Below are 21,578 nucleotides of genomic sequence, written 5' to 3'. Positions count from 1 at the left end.
GCTGTTAAGCACCTTACTTTTTGCAGCAAATACATATAGCTCCACAACCAGCGGCACATACATTTGTACTCTTTTATTTTACATTGTTATTTTTATTCAAATTTTAGTTTATCAACCTTTTAAAAACATTTTACTATAGAATGTCTTGGGGGTGGTCTGCATGGGCCATGCGGACACCCCACATATAGCACAAATCTATATATATGTATTTTAATAATAAACACAATTATTATTAATATTCAAATATTTATCTCAGTATTTATTCCTTACACTTCTCACAGAATCTGGCTTGATAACGGTAACCTTCTCCTCTTTGTTTTTATATTATGGTATTTGCAGTTACATTGGATCTGTAGTGCTGACTGACCTTATGCCATGGGTTATAAGCGAGGTTTAGTGTAAGAAGGTGGGCTGTATGTTTGCGCAAAACATTAATCTCATCCATCGTCCTTGTTAACTGGTTCCAGCTCAAGTCTAGGTACTTCAGTTTACCATTGCCTTTAAAACCTTCCAGACTTATCACACGGTTATGGCTGGCATCCAGGTATTCCAAATTGGGCTGTAATAATTGGTAACCAACAGAATTATGTTTTCTTTAGAAGCAAACAAACAAAGTTACTACTACTATCTGGGGACAGAGCCAGCTGACCAAGGGTGTACCTGGGGGTGTTGGGGGAGAAAGTGTCCCAGGCACAGTTAGGCAGAGAGGTGAAGGAGGGGGAGCAGGAAATAGGACCCTGGAGATCCTGCATTCTCTCTCCTGCTCCTTTAAGTTACAGCAGCCAGACCCTCTCCTTCCTGGCTGTTGTAACTTGATTTAGACAGAAGCTCTGTCAGAAGCAATGGAACAGGAAAAAAGTCTGCGGAGGAGCTCTGTCTTCTCACTTCACTGATAAGATGTAACAACTTAGCAGGAGAGGCTAGAATGTATGTGTATGTGTATAATGTGCATGAATCAATAGTTTGTGAGTGCATTGTTTATGTATAAGCATGTGTGTATACGTGTTTGTATAGACATGTGTAATGTATATACAAGTGTAATGTGTGTGTAAGTAATGTATGTATGTGTGAACTTTGTCATATTATTACATATATACCAAATACAATTTTGAAAATCCTACCAGATTTGAAACATCTTCCAGACTGGTGACCTCATTAAAACTTATTATAAGCTTCTGAAGACCATTAAGTTTAGAAATTTCCTTTAGTTTACTTAAACTGTTGTCATGTAAGTTCAATATCTGTAAAAAATAAAATTGTAATTATGAATTATCAAGTACTTAGCAAGTATGACTATTAGACTATGTTTGACCTATTAAAGCCAATTGGTCTGCCACGAACCCTTCGAGCTATGCGTTGACATGACGTTATGATAGGCTGCCAATATATACCCCAATGCATGGCCACACATTGGGATATACATTGGCAACCTACACCCCACAATTTACACCTTTTGGATAATAAGTCCTCTAAAATATCATCAATCAAGGAAACAAAGCATTTTTGGCGCTGCAACACATAACTCAAATCAGCATCTCTTGGCTGAACACGTAAGAGAACCATATCTCACTGCTTAAAGGGTTATCCACCATAAGGTGATTTTAGTACGTACCTGGCAGACAGTAATGGACATGCTTAGGAAGGATCTGCGCTTGTCTTGGGGCTAAATGGCTATGTTGTGAGATTACCATAACACTGTGGCTAGCTTTTTGTGAACTTGTACTTCCTGTTTGACTTTTCTTTTTTTGACTACAAATCCCACAATTACATTTTCCTCCCTCCCGCACATCAGCCACCCCACCCACTGAAACATAAATGAGCTGCATCCATTCAAATCAGTGTGGTTTTCAATCAGGGCGCCTACAGCTGTTGCAGATTCCTCTCCCACCAAGCGATCCCTCCACCCATTGAAGCAGACAGGCTCCCTGTCATCAGCTGAGTAGTGAGTCAGGTCTCGGCCGCATTGCAGGCTGGGAAAAATCTGAGACAACAGTCATTTTGTATGCTGGTAAAAATAAATATTGGAGTGAAAATCACAGAAGAATTGTGAGAAAACCGTCACACACAGGTACAGACACTATATTGTGAACTACACTAACTTTACAGCCCCTGTAGCATGGTCAAATAAAAAAAAATCCTGGAATACCCCTTTAACAAGTAACAGGTAAGTCCGGAGACCTATATTGCACATGGCACTTATCATTAACATAAAAAAATGAAGAAATAACGGGCGGCACTCAACAAATCTTATGCAAAAAACATCTTTATTCAGGACATAGGGGGGGTATTCATGAAAAGTGGAGGAGGTGCACGACTTTTCACTCCATTAATTCACGTGTTGATAACTGTGTACCTGCACCAAATTTATTACATGACGCAGGGCATGTGATAAATCTGGTGATCAAATTTCTCTGCGACTTTGTTTGTAACTTTTAACCCGTGCAACAAAATGTGCGAATTTTAATAATGCTGTCCACAGCCAGATTCTAAGGCATGTCAGGACTGGTGAGGAATTGCGCGTAAATAAGCATAGCTGTGACAAAATATGCGACAAAATGAAATTCATAAATTCCATAAAAACAACTTCCAATGTCACTTTGTAAAAAATGTTCTATTTGGTTTGTCGCAATTATTTGTCTCTGAAAAAGCAACTGCACCAAAAATAGAGACAAACTACAGCCAAAATAATGGAGTAAAAGGTTTGATACATACCCCCCATAGTCTTCAAATGAGATGTAGTGTGCAGTGGAAAAGTGCAGGAGGTGAGAACGCCATGAACGTCTGCAGGTGTAGGTGCGACAGTTGTTTTATACGCACGCACGTATTTCTTCAGACCACACCTACTGAACACATCAGTCCAGTGATATACACCTGGAGCTGACATCACAAGTCACAAAATGCATAGGTGACCTTAAAGGGGTACTCCGGCCCTAAGACATCTTATACCCTATCCAAATGATAGGGGATAAGATGTCTGACCGCGGGTGTCCCGCCGCTGTGGACCCCCGCAATCTTGCATTCGGCACCAACCTCTTTGAGGTACACGCCGTGCTGCCAGCTCACAAACTGCCGGGTGCCGACCACGGGGCCGGAGTATCGCGACAGCACGACTCCACCCCCGTGAGACATCCCGCCCCCGCTATGCAAGTCTATGGGAGGCGGCGTGCAGCTCAAAGAGGTGGGTGTCGAATGCAAGATTGTGGGGGTCCCCAGTAGCAGGACCCCCGTGGTCAGACATCTTATCCCCTATCCTTTGGATAGGTGATAAGATCTCTTAGGGCTGGAGTACCCCTTTAAAAACAATTTAAAACAACACTATTCTTCTTCACGTGTAATGTATAATAATGACTAAACAAGCTTGAGGCTAAATGACAAGACTGATCTAAGTATCTTTTTGTGATTATAATTCATTCCTTTTTCAGTCATTATATTATTCGTTACATGTGAAGAAGAATAGTGTTGTTTTAAATTGTTTTTAATGTCACTTATGCACTTTGCGAACCCCTGACTGATTACGTCAGCTCCAGGTGTATATCGTCTCATTTCCAGACAATGGCCCTGATTTACTATTGTAAAACGAACCTGTTTTGTCGGGCTGTGCGCCAGATTCTGTCTCATTGAGCCAGAATATGCGTCAGAAAACCCGATCAACTCTCCATTTCGAGAAAACTCGAAAAAGGAACATAGTCACCAGAAAAAGGGGCACAGGTGCCAAAAAGAGGGCGTGCCCCCAACATTTTTGAAAAATCCCAACATATTTACTATGATTTCCATAGAAATTGTGGTGGATTTGAGCTGAGGAACACCCTACAGTGCAAAATGTAGGGAAACTTAGTAAATACCGTGGAGAAATATCTGTTGGGATAAAACCCCCACAAAGAAAACTCCACTCCACACTTATTAATCAGGGCCAATGTCTAGATTAAAGATGTTTTTTTTTTACATAAGAAGACCCATAGAGTTCTTATTTATGCATTTTCATGCATTTAAAATATCACTTTAAAAAAACAACTCAGCGAAGAGGCTTTTCTATGCTCCTTATGTTATGCCTCTCTTTTAATATCCAGAAAGCTGAGCTTTGCAATACTTACTGTTATTTGGCTGTAGAGATTGGCTTTTGCAATGGAAAGAATGGTCCCTTCATCCAGAGCAATTATTTTGGGCCTGGATTTAATAATTGGTTCCATGGAAATAACGTCTTCATCCAACTTAATTTCATCTGAGAATTCTACAGCAGTAAAATTACAAGTCTTGTTGGACATTCCCTGCCAAGATGAAAAGTATTAAGTATTATTAAATCTATATAATAAAGGTTCTTAATAATGCATGAAATACATAGTAAGGCAGATTACATTATATAAATTACAAAAAAACGAAACATATAAAAAAAAATTTTTTTTTTATTATTTTTTTTTTACTCTTGTCCTTGGGCCGTGTCTGGTATTGCAACATTCAAGTGAAGACAAGAGTGGAATGGATTGTGCGGATTGATGAGAGTATTGCAGTGTATCTTATGAGTGATCAGAAGATTTCATGGTCTAGTCCCCCTTGTAGGTCCAAAAAATGTAAAAAAAACATAAAACAATGTTTGCTACTTTAGTCCTTGTTCGTCAAGTAGGTGGGGATTAGTCCAAATGGATATAGCCTTCCACATACACCAAATTTATTTATACAATTTATGCCTGCTAAATTGCAGTCAAAATCTACACCAGCTCTGAGCTGGCATAGATTTCTGAGGTTGCCACATGAACAGCCTTCGATGCACCAAGTTTATTGAGAGGTGCAACTGACAAGGCCCAGGCTTTTACATAAGATCACTAGAATGAGTAAGGGGAGAATCTCTGAGTCTATGTCATCGGTCCCACAAACTTACATTATGGGACCATCTTATGTGACAGAGAGAGTCGAGAACGAATGTGCTATTGAGGGTTATAAAATTTACCAAGCACATGACAGTTACTCTTTAAAATAATACTTAGGAGAAGAAGAGTATGTTGTACCTGTGTAATGTATTCATACTCAACAACATACTCTGGCAAAATCAGATCAGTGTCAAACACAAACCAATCACAGCGGCGGAGGCTGCAGTCACAGTTCTCATGTTCCTTAGAAGGACAAATTTCTGAAAAAAAAAATAGAAAAAAATGTTAAGGTGTGCGTTTCATATAGCCATATACATACAGTAACCCCCTGACCTACGATCGCCCCGACATACGATAATTTCAATATACGATGGCCTCTCAGAGGCAATCGCATGTTGAAGGCAGCATCAATATACGATGCTTTTGTATGTCGGGGCCATCGCATAAACGGCTATCCGGCAGCACAGACTGCTTCAGCTGCTGCCGGATAACCGTTTAAGGTGCCCCGTGTGGTCTGGTGATGATCACTTACCTGTCCCCGGCGCTCTTCAGGATCCCCTGCATGGCCGGAGCTCTCCTTCGTCGTCATCACGTCGCTGCGCACGCCGTTCCGTCATCCAATTGGAGTGGCGTGCGTGATGACGGCGATGAAGAGCGATGATCCCAAGCAGCAGAGACGGTCCGGAGCGGCGGGGACACCCTGTGGACGCGGCTATATCAATGGAGGGCGACATCCACGGCAGCGGTGACGGTCCGGAGCCGCGGGGACAGGTGAGTATAACTTCCTATACTTAACATTGCACGGATCCCTCAACATACGATGGTTTCAACTAACGATGGTTCATTTGGAACGAATTACCATCGTATGTTGAGGGACCACTGTATTTACCAAACCAATAAATTCTGCTATATGACTTGACTTTAATTATTTATTAATCACTTAAAATACAAATTTGCTTTGTGTAAATCTTTGTAGTATACTATGACAATTTAGCTCCCTGAGGAATCATAAGACAAGAAGAAAAAAGAACACTCCACAAGCAATGTTATTATGAAGTTTATTAAGGCAACAAACAAAAAAGAAACATCACTTCTAAAAATTATTAAAAAGCTCAAAAGGAGCCTACCTTGGTAGGCCCTTTTGAGCTTTTTAAGTGTTCTTAGATGTGATGTTTCTTTTTGTCTTGGTATTCATGGTCTGCATCCAATAGCACCCGTTATGTATTAGAGCTGAGCCCCCCATTTTTTGTAGCCCTAAGGAATCATGGCTACTAGGACATGCTGTGCTTTAGGTATACATAGCTCTCCATACAGAAGTGTTGTAAGTTTGTGTGAACAAACACAACACAGGTCTAAGGGAGTAATGTGTCTCCTTGGTGAGATCGCCAAGCTGGAAGTTCTTTTCTTTTTGAATTTCTTTTCTGTCTGACCACAGTGCTCTTTGCTGCTGACACCTCTGCCCATTTTAGAAATCCCCATAGCAAACCTATGCTGCTCTGGACAGTGCCTGACATGGACAGAGGTGTCAGCAGAGAGCACTGTGGTCAGACAGAAAGGAAATAAAAAAAAATAGAACTTCTTCTGGAGCATAGGGCAGCTGATAAGTACTGGAAGGATTAAGATTTTACAAAACTGTTTAACTTTCTGGCACCAGTTGATTAAAAAAATGTTTTCCAGTGGAGTACCCCTTTAAATATAAACCAGTAGAGATGTGAGGTACTGGAAGAAGTCACAAAGAAAGGATTCTTGTCACCTCTCCAGGATTTGTAGTGTTTTAATGCATTTTCTATAATTAATGCAGAATAAACATACCATCGTCTGGAGAACACTCAGTGCTGCTGTTTAGTTTCAGGGGTCTGAAGACAGATGTAGCATCAGGAAAATTAGTAGGATTAATGGGCAGAAATTCTTGTGCTTGAACACTATGGCCAAGAAACACTTTAGAGATGATAAGTTTACCTAAGATAACAAAATGAAATAAATGGTTTTATGCAAAAAAAAAACATAGAAATATTTATGTAGTGTACTTCTGTTAAAGGGGTACTCCGGTGAAAACCTTTTTTCTTTTAAATCAACTGGTGGCAGAAAGTTAAACATATTTGTAAATTACTTCTATTAAAAAATCTTAATCCTTCTGTTACGCCTAGCGCTCCGGGTCCCCGCTCCTCCCCGGAGCGCGTACGGCGTCTCTCTCTCCGCAGCGCCCCGGTCGGTCCCGCTGACCGGGAGCACTGCACTGTCATGGCCGTCGGGGATGCGATTCGCACAGCGGGACGCGCCCGCTCGCGAATCGCATCCCAGGTCACTTACCCGTTCCCGTCCCCTGCTGTCATGTGCTGGCGCGCGCGGCTCCGCTCTCTAGGGCGCGCGCGCGCCAGCTCCCTGAGACTTAAAGGGCCAGTGCACCAATGATTGGTGCCTGGCCCAATTAGCTTAATTGGCTTCCACCTGGTCCCTGACTATATCTGACCTCCTCCCATGCACTCCCTTGCCGGATCTTGTTGCCTTGTGCCAGTGAAAGCGTTTTGTGTGTCCAAAGCCTGTGTACCAGAACTTCTGCTATCCACCCTGACTACGAACCTTGCCGCCTGCCCCCGACCTTCTGCTACGTCCGACCTTGCTTCTGTCTACTCCCTTGTACCGCGCCTATCTTCAGCAGCCAGAGAGGTTGAGCCGTTGCTAGTGGATACGACCTGGTCACTACCGCCGCAGCAAGACCATCCCGCTTTGCGGCGGGCTCTGGTGAAAACCAGTAGTGACTTAGAACCGGTCCACTAGCACGGTCCACGCCAATCCCTCTCTGGCACAGAGGATCCACCTCCTGCCAGCCGGCATCGTGACACCTTCCTGTACTTATTAGCTGCTGCATACTACAGAGGAACGTCTTTTCTTTTTGGAATGCTCTCTGATGACATCACAAGCACAGTTCTCTCTGCTGACGTTATTATAATAATAATAACGCTTTATTTATTGTTGTCCTTAGTGGGATTTGAACCCAAGTCCCCAGCACTGTAAGGCAGCAGTGCTTACCACTGAGCCACCATGCTGCCCTTAGCATACATCTGCTATGCATGGTTGCTAAAATGGACAGAGATGTCAGCAGAGAGCACTGTGCTCGTGATGTCATCAGTGTTCCAAAAAGAAAGGAATTTCCTCTGTAGCATTCAGCAGCTAATAAGTACTGGAAGGATTAAGATTTTTTAATAGAAGTAATTTACAAATATGTTTAACTTTCTGCCACTAGTTGATTTAAAAGAAAAAAGGTTTTCACCGGAGTACCCCTTTAAGGTGCCTCTATCAGCTAATATACTAGAATGCAGAATATTTTATATACCGTCTAATTTTCTACTCAAGACACTTAAAGTGGCAGTACCATCTCAGCTTGTTATCCCTTATCCATAGCACAGGGCCTCAGTCAGGGTCTGTCCGCTGGGTCCCCCTACTGATCCCAAGAATGGACAACATTGTTCTCTGAATGAACAGAGTGCACCATGCCTGCGCAGCCATCCATCCATTCCTTATCTATTGGCCCGCCAGCTCAGTGCTCAGAAATGTTCAATGGCCTCATACAGAATCACAGGAGAGCTGGTCACGTACGATCTGTGCACTCTGTTCATTTCCGCGACGATTTTGTCCCTGCTCTTGAGACCGGTATGGGCCCCAGCGGTTAGACCCTCACAATCAGATTGTTATCCTATGCTTATCCTTGTGCTATGGATAGGAAATGCCAATGTGAGATTGGAATAACCTATTATGAAATTATTGTATCACTCAAAAGTGATAGTATGTTTTCAATAAAGATTGTATATAATTTATAACAGATTGCTAGACTCCATGATTTGGGCTTTGTTCTTCACTACAGCAATAACCTTGTATAGATAGATAACAGATGACTGAAATTACTCAACTACTATGCTCATGTTAACACAAAAGTAGTATTTTTGGGTTTAATTAAAGGGAACCTGTCACCGCAGGCAGCATGAAACAGGTGCAGGGAGCACTATCATTTACTCTGAAACTCTCCGACATTTTAGAAAAATCTTTGTTTAAAAAAAAAAAGCAGATGGGACCTGGGTATCTAGTCATTGCAGCAGTTTCTGGTGGCTGCTATCTGCCTGATGGCCCTCACCGACGCGTCTCTCCCTTTACACAGATATGACAGGTAACTCAAAGCCGACAAAAACAGTCAGGGGGCCGCCTCTCGTGACCACGTACCTGGATCCTTGTGGCTTATTTTCAATAAAGTCATGGTAATCGTTCACCTTTACTTTGACTACTTTGTGGCTTCTCCATAGTAAACACAAGGTAGAGGCTTAGGGGAATATACATATTTCAAAAGGTACCCAATACACCGATCAGCCAAAACAACAAAACTAATGACAACTGAAGGGGATAACATTGGTCACCTTGTAACAATACCACCTGTCAAGTGGTAGAATGTGGTAAAAAAAAGAGTGCTGTGGTAACTCTACAACCTGTCAAGTGGTGGGATAGATGAGGTAGCAGGTGAACAGGGAACACTGGGAGGCACTATTCGAGGAAGCAAGCTGACAGAGCCATTGTGAATCTGGACAACATTCTGCTGGGAAACCCTAGGTCCTTACATCATGCCCAACAAGTCCTCTACTTCATGGCAGTGGTATTCCCTGATGGCAGTGGTCTCCCTCGGCAGGATAATGTCATGGCCACACTGCAAATAACACTATAAATATTGTTCAGCAATGGTTTGAGGAACATGACGTGTTTAAGGTGTTGACATGGCCTCCAAACTCCCAAGATCTCAATCCAATCAAGCATCCGTGGGATGTGCTGGAAAAACAAGTCTAATTGAATGAGGCAGCACCTTAAAGGGGTACTCCCATGGAAAACTTTTTTTTTTTTTTTAATCAACTGGTGCCAGAAAGTTAAACAGATTTGTAAATCACGTCTATTAAAAAATCTTAATCCTTCCAGTACTTTTTAGGGGCTGTATACTAAAGAGAAATCCAAAAAAGAAATGCATTTCCTCTGTTGTCATGACCACAGTGCTCTCTGCTGACCTCTGCTGTCCATTTCAGGAACTGTCCAGAGCGGAAGAAAATCCCCATAGCAAACATATGCTGCTCTGTACAGCAGAGGTCAGAAGAAAGCGCTGTGGCCATGACATCAGAGGAAATGCATTTCTTTTTTGGATTTCTCTTTAGCATACAGACCGTAAAAAGTACTGGAAGGATTAAGATTTTTTAATAGAAGTGATTTACAAATCTGTTTAACTTTCTGGCACCAGTTGATTTAAAAAAAAAGTTTCCATGGGAGTACCCCTTTAAAATTTACAGGACTTATAGACTATTTTGCTAACATCTTGGTGCAAAATATCTCAGGACAGCTTCAGTGATCTTGTGGAGTTCATGTTATGGTGGTAGGGAGCTATTCTGGTGGCATGAGGAGGACCTACTTAATATTAGGCAGGTGCTTTCAATGTTATGTCCCATCAATAAAATATCAATTTAATAAGTAAAAGTAACAATTTGCTTGAGAAAACAAAGGGGGAGATTCATCAAGACCTGTGCTGAGGAAAAATTGACCAGTTGCCCATAGCAACCAATTCAATAACTTCTTTAATTTTTCAGTAACAAAAAGCAGAGCCGCTCCATGGTGCAGGCTTCCTACATAATACGAAGCAGGGAAGGGAAGACAGCGGCTTACCGTAGCAGGTTGTGTACCAGCATACACAACAATGGTGAGCGTATATCAGGGAGATCCAGCCTATCTGCAGTCTTCCTGAATGGGTAAGATGAACAACAAAACAACTTCAGCAGTTTTCAGGAATTCAGCGGCGCTGTACAGGACTTCAGACACGGGAGCCAGCGGTAATTTGTAAAATCCTTAACTGAGTAATCATGCAAAGCGTTTCACTGCGCATGCGCAGTGAAACACATTGCATGATTACCCAGTAAAGCATTTTGCACATTACCGCTGGCTCCCGTGTCTGAAGTCCTGTACAGCACCGCTGAATTCCTGAAAACTGCTGAAATCATTCTGTTGTTAATTTTTCTGTGTCCTTTTCAAAAATGTAAGAAGACATCCAGTTGCTATGGGCAACTGTTCAATTTTCCTCTGCACAAGTTTTGATAAATCTCCCTCAAAGTGTTAAGGTTTTTCTGTATATTACACTATTTTACAGTATCCAATAACAAAATGGTTAATTTTATTCATAACTGGATCGACAGCTTAAAACATTTGTTTTAAATGAATGTGTGGAAATCTTTGTAAATGTTGTTTTGTAGCTTTGAAGTAAAGGATGAATATACTAAATTATAATATACTGATGATTACACTAGGAAGATTGGAAATGACAGCATTTGCTTTGTTTCGAGGAAAGTATTATTCTGTCTATTTTAACATGTCCAATGAACCAAGTAGTTGCGTCAACCTCAACCTGTCCCACGATTACTCCCTAAGTGAGTACATGGAATGTGATTCATTCTCTGTATTCATTAGGCAGGCGATTGTCAGCACTGGATTCCCTATGTCATCTACCATTTAGTGTATCACTTATGTCTCCCCATAATTAGTTTACCATGTTTAAAGAGTTCTGGATCATAATGATTTGTCTCTTTGTTTGCTTCTTCCTCCAATTTAGGAGACTCATAAAATCCCAAACTGTTGGCGAGGCGAACAGCTTCTTCTTGTTCTTGATCATACAACTGTAGAAAACACATCATGACATGGTAAGGATAAAGACAATTGTGAATGAACCGTATTATAGCTAAGGCAAGACACAGAGGATGTCACCATTCTACAGCTTTCCCACTAATTACATTTATTAAGATATAACAGACTCTAGTTCAGGAAAGTGCCCAAATGCTGCTGGCCTTAGGCTGCCTTCACACAGTGATTTATTTTGGCATTTAATAATGCATAAAAAATATCTAGTATTTAACTATCACATGCCTATTATTGAGCATTTTTTTTTAATCTGTATTTTTTGCTTTTTAGTTTTTTTATTGGTTTTAAAAATACAGCCGTAGCACTTGCATGCTGACTCGTAGATTTAAAGGGCCATCACATGCCACACTTTGCCTTCCCCCACAAAGAGAATCCTTTCTACCACCTGTGCTTGAAAAATAAGGTTTGGTTGATATATTAATCTGTGTCTCCAATATTTCACATGGCTTCCAATTTGACCATTCTTCTGTCTGCTGCCTGCTCTGGCCCCACTCTAAGTGAACTTGACGTGGCTTGACCTTTTATTCATCTCCCATATCTGTATAAACTCTGGAAATCTGGATCTACTGCATCTACGACTCTGCCTCTGCTACATCCTTTTGTGCAATGCTATCTCATTATGAACAGCTGCCAATGGTCACCACGCTAAGGGAATTCCTGCCGCAGAAGGCCACATACATCTGGGGGGAATTAAAACCGGGAGCGCCCGTATCCCTGCCGTTTGTGGCCCGTATGTACTGTATCTCAATGAGCCGACCAGAGTGAAAATGCTGACTCCAGTTGGCTCATTTTTGCCTCGTATGCGGTTTTCCAACCGGACCTAAAACCGTGGTCTACCACGGTTTAAGGTCCGGTCAGAAAACCATTTACGGGACAAAAATGAGCCAACCGGAGTCAGCATTTCACCCCGGTTGGCTCATTGAAATACAGTACATACGGGCCACATACGGCAGGAATACAGGAGCGCCCGGTTTTAGCTCCCCCAGACGTATGATGTCCCGTATTGCATAAAACGTGATGTGAACCCAGCCTTATCCAGCTTTTAAAAACATTGGCAGTGACTGCAGGGGTAAGAATGTCTTGGAAGATGGGGACTGGAGCGTTTAGTGGAGAGAGTAGAGCCCCATACTGGAGATTGTGAGGATCCCCAGAGATCAGACAATAATCACCCATTCTGTGGATAGGGGATGTTATTAAAAGATGGATAACTCCTTTAAACACAACGGGGGAGATTTATCAAAGGATTTAGACTGGTTTATCTTGTCTAAATTTGTCTCACAGAAAGTCTCAGTCTAAATATGTGCGACTTTTCTGCGACTTTTGCTCTAGAGGATTTTTAGAACATGATGCATGCTATTTTAGACAGAAATGCATTGGAAAATGCATTGGTGCTGAATTTATCAAGTGCGACTTTTGTGCGACAAGTCGCATCTGCCCAAAATGTCAGACCATGTTGGAGCAGGTCTAAATGCAGTTTAAGCTGTAGACCCTGAAGTCTGAGCACAGAATTTATCAAGGGCTGTGAGACCTTTGATAAATTAGGAGCACAATAGACAGGAGACTACCACATACGCTGGTCTATAAGCATACCCAGAATAGACTAGATTAGGAAATGTCCCCCAACATGTCTCTAAATACAAAAAAAAAAACTATGACAAAACTAAAAAGAATAAAAAAAGAAATAATAAGCACTGCAGGAATCAGCAGACAGCTTTTCCAGAAGCAGTGACAGGAAGGAAGGTTCAGTGACAGCTCCCACTGTGAAAACTCAACCGAAACCAAAAGTTAGGCCCCTGCACGTTCAGGAAATCCAACGTTCTGAAAATCTTTTTTTTATATATCAGGAAGAGGGTCAGATCTCAGCACAAATGAAAGGGGAAATAAATCCTTTCTCAGTGGTGCTGAAGCTAAGATTCACCTATTCGTTAAAAAACATACAATAGAATGGATCTCCTGAATGTGACGTGCATGGGACCTTGTGAGAAGAGGAAACTCTGCGGTCATGAGATTACAGTCATGAAGGGCATTTTAGATACATGCATGCATGATTGTTTGTTTTACCTGGGAACTTTTTGTCATCTTAAACCCATCCTCAAGAATATGGAGAAGGTTGTTCTTTTCAAAAGACATAATGGGGTCCAGGGTATAAAAAAGATATTCTAGCATCTTTTTGTAGTTACTGCAAGAAAAGAAAAATAACAAAATAGGCATTGTAATAAAGGGCATGTGTACTTTTACATCCATTTATTTGCTCCAATGCATCTCAAAATAAAATAATACAGCGAATGTAGTGAGTGGCAATGCATATAGTATAGAATATACATGGTCATTACCATGTCCACATTAACATGTCTGAATGACATTTTTATAGCGAAGCTTAGTGAATAAAAATTGCTACTGTAAGAGAGTAGTGTCCTTATCTGTGTGTTGAACAGTATTGTCAAGGGCAAGTACAGACACACACATACAGAAGAGGGCCAGAGCAGTATATCAGCCCTTGGCTCACCACAAAGAACCCCTTAGTGTTATTCTAATGAATAGCAAATATAGAGAAGCAGATATCGGCATAACTTGCTCTGCTCTTATATGTGGGGAACTTTAACAGCGCTTAGGAGTGGTATTGCAGACTATGAAGAGATGCAACATGGTGGTGCTCAAATCCCAGATGAAGAGAGACGTCAGCAAATGCATGGAGGCACTCACCATACTTCAGGTAATAGCAAATCTTTATTCTTCTTATACGTGCATTAAAAGAACAGCATGGCCAGGTACAGACGCAGCAGACCAGGCTCCGGAACTACAGCCATTTCACTCCGCCATGGAGTTACATCATTAACCTGATGAAACTCCATGGCAGAGTGAAAAGGCTGTAGTTACGGAGCCCGGTCTGCTGCATCTGTACCTGGCCATGCTGTTCTTTTAATGCACGTATAAGAAGAAGTGCCTCCCAACATCTTTTTCCATGCATTTTTCTAATGTAAATTACCAGTAGAAACGTATTAACTCCTGGATACAATTGGTGGCTATAGGCCCCTTTGCATACTGGGCCACTGTAAAGCTACACAGTTAAATTAACATGCTGTATGGTGCTGCTATCTGCTCTCTGCACTGCCTTATTTTAAGTCAGAATAAATTCAACAGTTTGTGACACCGTCACATCTCTATGCATCAGTGGAGATGGCACAATTAAGTAAAACCACCAGTGCAAATATGACTCGCATTTACACTTTCTGGAGTACCAATTATTAGACAGTCCTAAGCAAGCCTCTTCATTTCATGCCAAGTCTCCACCATGGCTTTCCATCTAATTTCTGTTCCCATGCATCATTAGTATCTCAGCTGAGATTCCAGTATGGCTCCTATCCTGGTCTTCAGCATGGCTCCCCATCCTAATCCTGACCTACAGCATGGCTCCCAATCTTATTCCTCAGCATGGTTTTATGGTTTCCCATATCATTCCTGGCCACAAGTATGGTTCCCCAGCAATAGCTTTTCTTCACATTGCAGCTTCATGTGATCTTCTGGCTAATGATGCTCACTAGGGCTTGAAATGCTCCTTTGCCTGCTTTATCAACTCCAATAATGTGGCACAATACCAATAGCATCTCTTGCTTGATGTCCCTTCCAAGTCTCCTCCTTATCCTGTTGGGGATGCAGCACAATGCAGATCTGCTATCAGATGATTTAGAGCACTTAGAAATGTAAAATGTGGTCTTTTCAAGTAATGGGAGATAAAAATGTCAGAGAAAAAAGCTGTCTAGATGAACGTGATCTTCTCAAAGGGGTTTACTGAATTGTAAATTTTGATTATACAACTGTTATATATTCTAATTATTAATGCAAATTTTACCCGCACAAAACAAATACAATAAGAAAAAGTCAATAATTCCTGTAAATCAGATGCTGCAAGACACATTCCATGCATCGCTCTACAATGAGTGGAATGACAAGAGAGCCGGAAACCTACACTGCGGCGGTGCCATCTTCATTGTCAAGGTAATCCTGAAGTCTTTCCTCAAACCTGAATCGTAAGATTCGATTGTGCACTCTGACAATTCGATTTATCTTCACACCGGTGATCCCGAATGTTTTAAAGTTAAATGCACAGAAGCGTGATAAAATCAGATCATAACAAGACTTGAACCTGCATAAATTAAATTGAGAATATAAGATTTCAAGAGATGGGACATACTGAAGCAGAAACATAAGATGAAATAAAAATGTGACAAACACAATAGCTATAAGAAACATGATTAAGTGTGAGTAAATGAAAACTGGAAAATGTGATGCCTCCATCTATATACAATAATGTCATGTGATGTCAAAACACCTTTCCATAAACACATGTGCATAAAGGGGAAATAAATATGTGCAAAATATATTGGGCTTCATGCATAAGTGTATATCCAAACAAAAATGTCAGTGTTGTCCATAGCATTCAATCTGATTCCAACTATTACAAAGTGAATGTATCACCTAGATGTGTTTTATGGTTTAGAGTGAGATCTTAAAATATGATCTGCTGGTTATTATTATTATTTTTAATCAGGTAAATTTTATTGCCATTTATTTCCTTTTATTTTCTACCACAGACATCAGTAAAAAACGCTATAGTCTCAACATGCTGCGATTTTGAAACACTGCCGCTGAGCCCAAAAATGCAGAAAAGCAATAAAGAGGAATGAAAAAATGTCAAAGGCAAATACGCTGAGTGGGAGAGTTTTTGCATAAAAAAACAACAATAAACAAGTGGAAACTAAGCCTAAAGCTAGAATTGTGGCGATCAGCTTTAATATAAAAATGAATTGTCATATTAAGGCATACACTACAATATGAAGCACTCCAAATTAATTTTAAAGTGTATTTGTCATTATGAAAAACTTTTTATATAACATAGAAAATACCATTCTATGTATATTTGTGCTTAGGACATGAAGGGCTCTGTGCACTGAGGACAAGCAAAGCTCTGTGCACTGAGGACAAGCAAAGCTCTGTGCACTGAGGACAAGCAAAGCTCTGTGCACTGAGGACAAGCAGCGCTCTGTACACTGAGGACAAGCAAGGCTCTGTACACTGAGGAAAAGCAGGGCTCTGTACACTGAGGACAATCAGGGCTCTGTGCACTGAGGACAAGCAGGGCTCTGTACACTGAGGACAATCAGGGCTCTGTGCACTGAGGACAAGCAAAGCTCTGTGCACTGAGGACAAGCAAAGCTCTGTGCACTGAGGACAAGCAGCGCTCTGTACACTGAGGACAAGCAAGGCTCTGTACACTGAGGAAAAGCAGGGCTCTGTACACTGAGGACAATCAGGGCTCTGTGCACTGAGGACAAGCAGGGCTCTGTACACTGAGGACAATCAGGGCTCTGTGCACTGAGGACAAGCAGCGCTCTGTGCACTAAGGACAAGCAGGGCCCTGTGCACTGAGGACAAGCAGCGCTCTGTGCACTGAGGACAAGCAGGGCTCTGTACACTGAGGACAAGAAGGGCTCTGTACACTGAGGACAATCAGGGCTCTGTGCACTGAGGACAAGCAGGGCTCTGTGCACTGAGGACAAGCAGGGCTCTGTGCACTGAGGACAAGCAGGGCTCTGTGCACTGAGGACAAGCAAGGCTCTGTGCAGTGAGGACAAACAGGGCTCTGTGCAGTGAGGACAAGCAGGGCTCTGTGCGGTAAAGACAAGCACTGAGGACAAGCAGTGAGGACAAGCAGGGCTCTGTACAGTGAGGACAAGCAGGGCTCTGTGCAGTGAGGACAAGCAGGGCTCTGTGCAGTGAGGACAAGCAGGGCTCTGTGCAGTGAGGACAAGCAGGGCTCTGTGCAGTGAGGACAAGCAGCGCTCTGTGCAGTGAGGACAAGCAGGGCTCTGTGCACTGAGGACAAGCAGGGCTCTGTACACTGAGGACAAGCAGGGCTCTGTGCACTGAGGACAAGCAGGGCTCTGTACACTGAGGACAAGAAGGGCTCTGTACACTGAGGACAATCAGGGCTCTGTGCACTGAGGACAAGCAGGGCTCTGTGCACTGAGGACAAGCAGGGCTCTGTGCACTGAGGACAAGCAGGGCTCTGTGCACTGAGGACAAGCAAGGCTCTGTGCAGTGAGGACAAACAGGGCTCTGTGCAGTGAGGACAAGCAGGGCTCTGTGCGGTAAAGACAAGCACTGAGGACAAGCAGTGAGGACAAGCAGGGCTCTGTACAGTGAGGACAAGCAGGGCTCTGTGCAGTGAGGACAAGCAGGGCTCTGTGCAGTGAGGACAAGCAGGGCTCTGTGCAGTGAGGACAAGCAGGGCTCTGTGCAGTGAGGACAAGCAGGGCTCTGTGCAGTGAGGACAAGCAGGGCTCTGTGCACTGAGGACAAGCAGGGCTCTGTACACTGAGGACAAGCAGGGCTCTGTGCACTGAGGACAAGCAGGGCTCTTTGCAGTGAGGACAAGCACTGAGGACAAGCAGGGCTCTGCGCACTGAGGACAAGCACTAAGGATAAGCAGGGCTCTGAGCACTGAGAACAAGCAGGGCTCTGAGCACTGAGGAAAAGCAGGGCTCTGTGCAGTGAGGACAAGCAGGGCTCTGTGCAGTGAGGACAAGCAGGGCTCTGTGCAGTGAGGACAAGCATGGCTCTGTGCACTGAGGACAAGCAGGGCTCTTTGCACTGAGGACAAGCAGGGCTCTTTGCACTGAGGACAAGCAGGGCTCTGTGCACTCAGGAGAAGCAGGGCTCTGTGCACTGAGGACAAGCAGGGCTCTTTGCACTGAGGACAAGCAGGGCTCTGTGCACTGAGGACAAGCAGGGCTCTGTGCAGTGAGGACAAGCAGGGCTCTGTGCAGTGAGGACAAGCAGGCTCTGTGCAGTGAGGACAAGCAGGGCTCTGTGCACTGAGGACAAGCAGGGCTCTGTGCACTGAGGACAAGCAGGGCTCTGTGCACTGAGGACAAGCAGGGCTCTGTGCACTGAGGACAAGCAGGGCTCTTTGCACTGAGGACAAGCAGGGCTCTGTGCACTCAGGAGAAGCAGGGCTCTGTGCACTGAGGACAAGCAGGGCTCTTTGCACTGAGGACAAGCAGGGCTCTGTGCAGTGAAGACAAGCAGGGCTCTGTGCAGTAAAGGCAAGTAGGGATCTGCGCAGTGAAGACAAGCAGAGCTCTGTGCAGTGAAGACAAGCAGGGCTCTGTGCGCTGAGGCTCTGCGACATACCCCCAGCTCACACAACAGGATGATTAACCTCTTCAGGACATAGGGCGTATGGATACGCCCTGCATGCCGAGTCCTTAAGGACCGAGGGCGTATCCATACGCCCGTGGGAATTCCGGCCCCCACCGCTAGCCGGTTGGGGACCGGAGCCGGATGCCTGCTGAAATCGTTCAGCAGGCATCCCGGCATATCGCCCAGGGGGGTCATTATGTCCCCCCATGTCGGCGATCGCCGCAGATCGCTGGACAATTCAGTCCAGCGATCTGCGGCGATTCCGGGTCAATCGGGTCTCCAGTGACCCGGTGACCCGGAATTACTGGCTGTTCGGGGCCGTCTCTGACGGCCCCGAACAGCCAGAGCCTGCAGGGGTGAGGTGGCACTGGTGCCACCTCACGATCGCCCTGATTCGTCGGCCGGATTACCGGCCGACCAATCAGGGCGCCTGCTGCGGGTGTCACTCCCGCACCCGCTCCGCCCCTCTTCCGGAGGACGTGAGCGGGTGCGGGACGTGCACCCCGGGTGCTGGGGACCCCGATCCCCGGCGCCCCTGTTGGGATCGGGGCCCCAGGAGCAGCTGCGGCGGCGGAGACGACGAGGGACTGACCTGTGCGGCGAGGATCGTTGGAGGTGAGTGACAGCCTCCTGCTGTTGCTTAGCAACAGCTCCCAGCATGCAAAAAGGGCATGCTGGGAGCTGTAGTTATGCAACAGCAGGAGGCAGACCACCACAACTCCCAGCATTCCCTTATGGGCATGCTGGGACTTATGGTTTTGCAACAGCTGGAGGCACATTCTTTCTATGGAAAAGTGTACCTTCAGCTGTTGTATAACTACAACTCCCAGCTTGCACAAACAGCTAAAGTGCATGCTGGGAGTTGTAGTGGTGCATCTGCTGGTTGCATAACTACAACTTCCAGCATGCCCGTTGGCTGTCGGTGACTGCTGAGAGTTGTAGTTTTGCAACAGCTGAAGGCACACTGGTTGTGAAACTCAGAGTTTTTTTTTACCTAACTCAGTGTTTCACGACCGGTGTGCCTCCAGCTGTTGCAAACTACAACTCTCAGCAGTCACCGTACACCATGCACCGTACATGCTGGGAGTTGTAGTTTTGCAACAGCTGGAGGCACACTGGTTGTGAAACACTGAGTTAGGTCACAAACTCAGTGATACATAACCAGTCTGCCTACAGTTGTTGCAAAACTACAACTCTCAGCAGTCACCGACAGCCAACGGGCATGCTGGGAGTTGTAGTTATGCAACAGCTGGATGTCCCCCCCCAATGTGAACGTACAGGGTACACTCACATGGGCGGAGGATGGAGGATTACAGTAAGTATCTGGCTGCAAATTTGAGCTGCCGCAAACTTTCTGCTGCAGCTCAAATTGCCAGCGAGAAACTACTGTGAACCCCCGCCCGTGTGACTGTACCCTAAAAACACTACACTACACTAACACAAAAAATAAAATAAAAAGTAAAAAACACTACATATACACATAGCCCTACACAGCCCCCCTCCCCTCCCCAATAAAAATGAAAAACGTCTGGTACGCCACTGTTTCCAGAACGGAGCCTCCAGCTGTTGCAAAACAACTCCCAGTATTGTCGGACAGCCGTTGACTGTCCAGGCATGCTGGGAGTTTTGCAACAGCTGGAGGCACCCTGTTTGGGAATCACTGGCGTAGAATAACCCTATGTCCACCCCTATGCAATCCCTAATTTAGGCCTCAAATGCGCATGGCGCTCTCACTTTGGAGCCCTGTCGTATTTCAAGGCAACAGTTTAGGGCCACATATGGGGTATCGCCGTACTCGGGAGAAATTGTGTTACAAATTTTGGGGGGTATTTTCTGCTTTTACCCTTTTTAAAAATGTAAAATTTTTGGGAAAACAAGCATTTTAGGTAAAAAAAATTTTTTTTTTTTTTACATATGCAAAAGTCGTGAAACACCTGTGGGGTATAAAGGTTCACTTAACCCCTTGTTACGTTCCCCGAGGGGTCTAGTTTCCAAAATGGTATGCCATGTGGGTTTTTTTTTGCTGTCCTGGCACCATAGGGGCTTCCTAAATGCGGCATGCCCCCAGAGAAAAATTTGCGTTCAAAAAGTCAAATGTGACTCCTTCTCTTCCGAGACCTGTAGTGCGCCAGCAGAGCACTTTTCACCCCCATATGGGGTATTTTCTGAATCGGGAGAAATTGGGCTTCAAATTTTTAGGGGTATTTTCTGCTATTACCCTTTTTAAAAATAAAACATTTTTGGGAAAACAAGCATTTTAGGTAAAAAATTTTTTTTTTTTTTTACATTTGCAAAAGTCGTGAAACACCTGTGGGGTATTAAGGTTCACTTTATCCCATGTTACATTCCCCGAGGGGTCTAGTTTCCAAAATGGTATGCCATGTGTTTTTTTTTTGCTGTTCTGGCACCATAAGGGCTTCCTAAAGGTAACATGCCCCCCAAAAACCATTTCAGAAAAACGTACTCTCCAAAATCCCCTTGTCGCTCCTTCCCTTCTGAGCCCTCTACTGCGCCCGCCGAACACTTTACATAGACATATGAGGTATGTGCTTACTCGAGAGAAATTGGGCTACAAATACAAGTAAAAATTTTGTCCTTTTACCCCTTGTAAAAATTCAAAAATTGGGTCTGCAAGAACATGTGAGTGTAAAAAATGAAGATTGTGAATTTTCTCCTTCACTTTGCTTCTATTCCTGTGAAACACCTAAAGGGTTAAAACGCTGACTGAATGTCATTTTGAATACTTTTGGGGGTGTAGTTTTTATAATGGGGTCATTTATGGGGTATTTCTAATATGAAGACCCT

General features: G+C 43.7%; 1 protein-coding gene across 6 annotated transcripts in view; it reads right to left on the bottom strand.

The window, feature by feature from the left end:
• The window catches only part of LRRC9 (leucine rich repeat containing 9), a 223,684-nt gene that overhangs the window by 147,822 nt on the left and 54,284 nt on the right, over nt 1–21,578 (bottom strand). For all 6 annotated transcript variants that reach the window (XR_008848684.1, XR_008848686.1, XR_008848687.1 and 3 more), the window contains 8 exons: nt 15,538–15,714; nt 13,632–13,749; nt 11,422–11,548; nt 6,675–6,821; nt 5,001–5,122; nt 4,092–4,265; nt 1,122–1,241; nt 368–559 (listed from right to left, as the gene is read on the bottom strand). Coding sequence is in view for 3 of the 6 variants with exons in the window: in XM_056545291.1 (XP_056401266.1) it covers nt 368–559; nt 1,122–1,241; nt 4,092–4,265; nt 5,001–5,122; nt 6,675–6,821; nt 11,422–11,548; nt 13,632–13,749; nt 15,538–15,714 (1,177 nt within the window). In the remaining 3 variants the exon portion in view is untranslated. The remainder of the gene's footprint in view (nt 1–367; nt 560–1,121; nt 1,242–4,091; nt 4,266–5,000; nt 5,123–6,674; nt 6,822–11,421; nt 11,549–13,631; nt 13,750–15,537; nt 15,715–21,578) is intronic.

The sequence above is a fragment of the Hyla sarda genome, chromosome 11 (genome assembly GCF_029499605.1).
Source record: "Hyla sarda isolate aHylSar1 chromosome 11, aHylSar1.hap1, whole genome shotgun sequence".
NCBI classification, from domain to species: domain Eukaryota; kingdom Metazoa; phylum Chordata; class Amphibia; order Anura; family Hylidae; genus Hyla; species Hyla sarda.
The sequence above is the reverse complement of the archived record's forward strand: the minus strand, read 5'-3'. Positions and strand labels throughout refer to the sequence as shown.